The sequence below is a fragment of the Gracilinanus agilis genome, chromosome 3 (genome assembly GCF_016433145.1).
Source record: "Gracilinanus agilis isolate LMUSP501 chromosome 3, AgileGrace, whole genome shotgun sequence".
NCBI classification, from domain to species: Eukaryota; Metazoa; Chordata; class Mammalia; order Didelphimorphia; family Didelphidae; genus Gracilinanus; species Gracilinanus agilis.
In genome coordinates, this window is record NC_058132.1 from 89,321,898 (window position 1) to 89,329,290 (window position 7,393).

At 36.4% G+C, this 7,393-nt stretch overlaps 1 protein-coding gene across 1 annotated transcript; it reads right to left on the bottom strand.

Moving 5' to 3' along the window:
- Nucleotides 1-2,714: 2,714 nt before the first annotated feature.
- Nucleotides 2,715-3,692, bottom strand: LOC123241160 (olfactory receptor 52A1-like). The gene has a single exon (XM_044668863.1). It carries the CDS (start codon nt 3,684-3,686, stop codon nt 2,715-2,717), a length of 972 nt encoding a protein of 323 aa, XP_044524798.1. The 5' UTR covers nt 3,687-3,692.
- Nucleotides 3,693-7,393: the final 3,701 nt, after the last annotated feature.

Consider the following 7,393-nt stretch of genomic DNA (forward strand, 5'->3'; position numbering starts at 1 on the left):
ATGGCCTTTTTTGGGAGTGATTCTAAATTGTTCTCCAGAATTGCTATATCAAATGACAGATCCACTAACAGTGTATTAGTGTCCTCCCTTCCTCCCCGTGGGTATAGTGAATCATCGGCAAAACCACTTACCAAGGTGGACCATGTAAAGTGACAACTTTCTTTATTTTACCTTACCTTATCACATCTCTACCACCCTTTCCTTACCTTATCTTACTTGCTTGCTTCTTTTACTAGCCACACTATCATTATATTCTCTTATAATGCAGCCTGATCCCTCCCAATGGAGTCAGTCTAAGTTGTCAATTAATTCTCTGGATGACACCCAATAGCATTATGTACATCAGTATTAAATTACAACCTACAAGTTATTTATATCAACTCATGTTGGAAGCAGGTGTCCCTTCCATAAAATTGGTTAAATGGTAATCAAGTCATAGCTTGAAGAATTTCAGTAACTGGAAATCCTTTCCTCCCCAAGATATTCCATTTCATTTTTGGCTATATTTATTTTTATTCAGTTCAATTTAACAAGCATTTATTGGCAATTTAATATATTCCAGGCAAGGTGCTAAGTAGTGGTAATACAAAGAAAGGAGCAAAAAGAAAATCTCTACCTTTAAGGAGTTAATATTTTGTTAGGGAGATCCGATATGAACATAGATAAGTAAAGATGGAATATATACAAGCCAATTCAAAGTAAATTTAAAGGGAGAGATGACAATTTCAAAGAAAATTCAAAGAAGGAGAGGCACCATCAACTGCAGACATCAGGATAGTCTTAATGTAGAAAGCTGTACATAAACTGAGCCTTGGAGAAATCCCCAAAATTTATAAGAACTGATTGTATTCAGGATAATCACTGCTAAAAGTCTGGTTTTGAGAAATGGAACTTTGTGCACAGTGAATAAGAATTAGGACAGTTTCACTGGACTGCAGAGTAAAGTACTAAAGAACAATTTCATTAAATCTGGGGATGAAAGAATACTAGAACAAAACTAAAAGGAGCTTTAAATGTCTACCAGAAAAATACGTAATTTATCCTAGAAACATTTGGTAACCACTAGCAATTTTTGAATAGGAGAATGACATGGTCAACATCGTGCTTTAAGAATATCACCTCGGGGGTGGGGCAGCTGGGTAGCTCAGTGGATTGAGAGCCAGGCCTAGAGACAGGAGGTCCTAGGTTCAAATCTGGCCTCAGACACTTCCCAGCTGTGTGACCCTGGGCAAGTCACTTGACCCCCATTGCCTACCCTTGCCAATCTTCCACCTATAAGTCAATACACAAAAAGTTAAGGGTTTAAAATTAAAAAAAAAAGAATATCACCTTGGGAATTAGGGGGATAAAGGACCTAAGAGAGAAACTATGGGCAGAAAGATCTACTAAAATGATGTTATAGTTCTGGTGGCACATAGTAAGGTCCCAAATTATGTTGGTTTTATGTGAGTGGAGAGAAGGATGTTAAAGATGCTGTGGAGGTAGAATCAATAGGACTTTGTAACTGGATATGAACAATGAGGGAGAGAAAGGAGGCAAGGATGATGGAAATTGTGAACCTGAGGACATGAAGAATATGGGAATTAGGAAAATGTAATGTTTTTAGAAAAGAAGATAATTAGTTCTTTTCTGGATTCTTGAAATTAAGATGAATATAGGATATCACTTTTAAAACATCCAATGGTGGGGGCAGCTGGGTGGCCTAGTGCATTGAAAGCCAGGCCTAGAGACCAGAGGACCTAGGTTCAAATCTGACCTCAGATGTGTCCCAGCTATGTGACCCTGAGCAAGTCACTTGACCCCCATTGCCTAGCCCTTACCACTCTTCTGCCCTGGAGCCAATACACAGTATTGAATCAAAAATGGAAGGTAAGGGTTTAAAAACAAAATCATCCAATGGGAAGTTGGGGTGCATGAGCTCAGGAAAGATATTAAGGTTGTGTAACAACAAAAATAGTTAGCAATTACATAATTCTTTATGGTTTGAAAAGCACTTTACATTGTAGTTTTCTGCATAGAAATGGTTATTGAACCTTTGGGTTTTGATGAGACTGCAAAGAGAATGGGTAAAGAGAGAAAATAAAAAATTAAGAACACAAAAAGATATACTTATATATAGGAATGTGATGAGGATTATAATTTTCACCCTTTTCTCAAAAAAATTGACCTTAAATATTGGAAGACAGCAATTGTATTCACTACATTTGTACATTTTCAAATGTATTTTTCCTCTTTGGCATTAATAAAATTATCAAATACATTTTAAGTAATACCAAGTTTAGTAAAGTCATGAAATAAATTCTTTATGAATGACTATCATTGTCTTTATTTATTGCTTTTCTATTTTCTTATTTCCACACTAAATTCTTCCCTTCAGACCTAAGAGGAGCTAGTCACACTATAATACCTTCCTCTGAGTCTAATTTTACATATTACTTGTTAATTTTTGTTCAGTCTATGCACTTCTTCCTTTTGACACCATGATTTTTTGATGGCTCTACAAGCAAATCTTTACTTTTGGGACTATTAGTCTTTGATCCTTGGTAGGGAGGAAATAATATATGTATCAGGACTAATAATCCTCATTATAATATATTTACCAATATTATTACTTCATTCTTCATTGCCTAAATTATGTCTCATACTTCTCCTCTAGAAAGAACTGTACTTGGAATGTGCAGTATATTATAGCAAAATAAAAGGGCATCTTCACATTAATGGTTGGAGGTGTTAATTAACTTCAGGGAATTATCCTTTTGAGTGAATATCCTTGCCACTCTGACACGAATTTGCTTGGTTTTCACTCCATAAACAATGGGGTTGAGGGCAGGAGGCACAAGAAGGTAGATAGTGGACAAGAGGATATGGGCAAAGGGAGCCACATGGCCAAAACGATGACTAAAAAAAGAGAAGAAAGCAAGGACATAGAATTCAAGGAAGACAAAGATGTGGGCTGTGCAAGTGTTGAGTGCTTTCAACCTTGCTTCTTTCTGGGGAAGGTGGAAAACTGTCCAAATGATTAGAGTATAGGAAACAAGGACAAAAATCATGTCAAAACCCAGGATGGCAAATGCTACAAACAACCCAAAGGACCTGTTGATCCTGACATTCCCAGCCAACAGTTTGACCACAGCCATATGCTCACAGTAAGAGTGGGCTATGATAGTAGTATGGAAGAAGTGCAAACGTCTGATCAGAATGGGCAATAAGCCAACCAATACCACAGCCCTGACTGCCACTACCAATATCATCCGACTCATGATTGTTGGTGTGAGAATGGCTGAATGTCTAAGAGGGTCACAAATTGCTACATAGCGGTCAAAGGCCATGGCTAACAAGATACCTGATTCCATCCCTTGTAGAGCATGAATGAAGAATAGCTGGATAAGGCAGGCATCAAAGGCCATTGTACAGGCACCGAACCAAAATATAGCAAGCATCTTGGGAGCTATGGCAGCACATAGACCTAGATCAGTTGCAGCTAGCCCAGCTAAGAAGATGTACATAGGCTGGTGGAGGCTGCGTTCTGTTGGTATGATGGTCAGTAGAAGAACATTCCCCATCAGGGCTACTATACACAGGACACAAAAAGGGAATCCAATCCAGAACTGTAGATGTTCAAGTCCAGGGATTCCAACCAGTGTAACAGTTGTTGGGTCCAGAAATGAGTTATTGGAGATTTCCATGATGACTTGCAAAAACTACTCAGTATAATTTCTGAAGTCTATTTAGAAAGAGTGAAAGCTAGGAGGGAAGATGGAAAAGATGATTTATTTTTATCATCACCCTCACCCTCAGAGAATGTCTTGGGTACTGTAGATGGAAACCTGGTCTTACCCATCTTCTGTCACCTCTATGACCAATTCAGCAGTGGGTAAACAATAACAATACAATGAAATTCCATAAATTACCCTTCTCCGAGCCGTATTCTGAAAATAATCAGAAGGAATCTGATTTGGTGGAGGGATACATAACTGGAAGAGATAGGGGCCTAATGTAGAAATAAACACAAAAACCCTGGAAAGTCAGCTTTTCTGCTTTTCCTCTAATTATCATGGTAGAAAGGCTGGGAAATGTGTATAATTATGTGTATAATTTTTTTTTAAATCACAGAATCTTAAGGTTGAAAAAGATTTTAATGTCCACTACTAACCAGGAATCTTCTCTACAGAATCTTCAATAGGTCATCACTGATCACTTAAAAATTGCAACTAAAAGGGAGTTTACTCTTTCTAGAAGTCCATTTCTAGAAGTTTTGGATAGTTCTATTTGTTAGTAACTTATTCTTCACATATATCTTAGATATTGCTCTTCAATGTGTTCTCATTGCCCATGCTTCTGTACTAACTCTAACATATAACAATTTAAAGTTTGCAAAGTCCTATACATATAATGTTTCATTTTAATCTAAAAATAACCTTTGATTTTAGTACTATAAGAATTATTACTTATATTTTACATATGCAGAAACTGAAATTTAGATAACTTAAGTGACTTATCCATTGTCAAATAGTTAACTAGTGATTAATTGTAAGATGTTACTTTTGAATTTGAGGCTTTTGACCCCAAATCCATCATTCTATCCATGATAGCATGTTACTAAAAAAGAAAAAATAATAATTTCAATAAAAAATTTCTAGGGTTGGAAAACTTTGAAATAGAAGGCATGGTGGAACAGATCATTCCATCAGGTTGATGAAATTCATTCAAGGATTCACAAATGAAGATCTTTACCTGTAAAGACACAAAAGCACAGAATCTCAATGCTGGGAGAGACCTCAGAAACCATCCAGTCTAACCCATTCATGAATAAGAATATTATCCAAAACATACTCAAGAGATGTCCATCCATGTCTTTCTTAAAAAAAAAAAACAAACTTATTTTCCATCTTAGAATTAATACTATGTACTGGTTCCATAGCAGAAGAGAAATAAGAGCTAGGCAATAGTTAAGTGACTTACCCAGGGTTACACAGAGAGGAAGTTTCTAAGATTAAATTTGAACCTTTCATCTCTAGACCAGGCTTTGAATCCCTTGAGCCACCTAGCTGCCCACCTCCATCCATGTATTTCTTTTACAAGAATAAGAATATTAGCAACAACATCCTCAAGACATGCCCATCCATATTTTTCTCTTTCAAGAAAGTCTCCAAGGGGGGCAGCTAGGTAGCTCAGTGGATTGAGAGTCAGGCCTAGAGACTGGAGGTCCTAGGTTAAAATCTAGCCTTAGACACTTCCCAGCTGTGTGACCCTGGGCAAGTCACTTGACCCCCATTGCCCGCCTTTACCACTCTTCCACCTAGGAGCCAATACACAGAAGTTAAGGGTTTTAAAAAAAAGTCTCCAAGTGAGGGAGAGCCTCTCACCTCCTGTGTTTATACTTGACATTATACTTGACAGCACAGATATTTAAGAATTTTCACCTTACATCAAGGCTAGATTTACTTTTTTTTTGCTATGTCCATCTAGAAAGGAGTGCTTTTTCAAACAAGGCAAAATGTAGTCAGATGAACAACATCAGCAATATAAATCATGAAAGTTCATTGATATTATTTTCTAATGAAAGAATTGTGTCATGAGATGACATTAGAGTAAAGTAATTTCTTTCCTGGGATAAAGGTAGAAAGTACATAGAAAGTTTCCTATCTCTGTCTCTCCCAGAAGATGGGAAAAACAAATGATTAGTATTCATATTAGAACAGAGAAATGTTGATGGATCAAGAAATGGTACCAGATACCTTCCTCAGTTACTGAGAGTGAGTAATGGATGTATACATCCAGTCCAGTTCATGGGAGAAGTTCAAAAATCACTAAGTAGTTTTTTTTTTTAATTTTAATTTCTCTTTAAATAAGGGCTTCCAGTCTCTTTGGTTATTCATAAGGAATAAGACATTGTGTTTGTGGTCTTCAGTATGGGAAGGGACTTAAATTAGTCTGTCTTAGCCAGTGGCTTCTTTTATCTTTTTCTATTTTTGTGTCTTAGAATCAATCAAAAGCATAAGGCAGAAGATAGGTAAGACCTAGGAAATTGCCCAGTGACTCACACAGCTAGGAAGAGTTTGATAAATTTGAACCCAGGTCCTTTCCACTTCCAGCTAGCTTTTCTAGACATGGAGCCACATAGCTTCCCCTAGCTAGTGGTTCCTTAAAGAAATAGATTGAATTAAGAAATAACAAGTAACTTCACCTGAACTGTACAGAGTATATCTATTTCTTTGTGAAGAAATCCTGAGAATCAATACTCTAGTAGTATAAAGTATAGTTCAGCAGAGAAAAATAAATGAAAGAGATAAAGGGTTGTTGAATCAGAAAGCAAATTATAGTGATAGTGACAAAAAGACTGAAGGTCATAGGATCTAAGGATCATAGATTTATAGTGGGAAAGGACCTTATAATCCATCCAGTAAAAACCTTCTCCCTTTGTAGAGGAGTACATGTCCAGAGAGGCTAAATCATTTTCTTAAGGGCACAAGAAATCTGAATTCAAATCCAGCACAACTTTCCAGCGTTTTGAAGGACAAGGTATCAGGCAGACTCCAGGACCAAGAAGATTAGGGATGAGTGTACATTTATGCAGGAATTAAGTATTCATTAATTTTAGAAATTACTAAAGTGAAATTCTTTAAATGAATGGCCAAACTTCCTGAACTGGGATAATCCTGAGAAATAATGAGCTGGCACAAAAGAATGAATACAGGTCAGGTAGTCCTAAAGCCTTGGGGAAATCCTTTAATAGGATAGGAAATGGATCTGTGATTTTATTGGTATAGGGAGCTCCAAGAGAAGTTAAATCCCTCTTTCAATGCAGGTTAATACTGTATTTACAAATTATAGCTTTAGGGAGTTACTCAAATCACTGAGAGGTTAAGGAAGTTACCCAGGATCACAGTTTGATGAGTTTAATCCATTGCTTTCTGAATTGTAAATCACCTCTACCCCAAGTATGTTTTCTCTAAATATAAAAACTTCTTTTAGAGGAAATAAATCAATGAAGAAACATTTATTAAGTGCCTACTATGTGTCAGACACTCTTCTAAACCCTAGAGCAACAGAGTTAGGTATGGGTTATGAAAGCATAATCCTCTTCTTATATGTGAGAAGAAACTGATAGATGTCTTAAATGTCAATGAGATTAACAATTCTTCCTTTCATTTTTCTGTTGGAATCAGCACAGACCATTGGCCATGAACCTTTCATTTCCTCTGCCCCAATGAGTATGACTCAATTTTTTTTTATGCTGAGATTTCCAATATTTTAAGAGACTATTTTCAGAACCATGATTTTTCTTTGTTTGTAATCATCCTAATAGTATTGGGATCAAAAATCCTTCCTTCATAAACAAGGTCTGTGTTATAATTGGACACTGTGAAATAAAAACATCTATATGACTTAA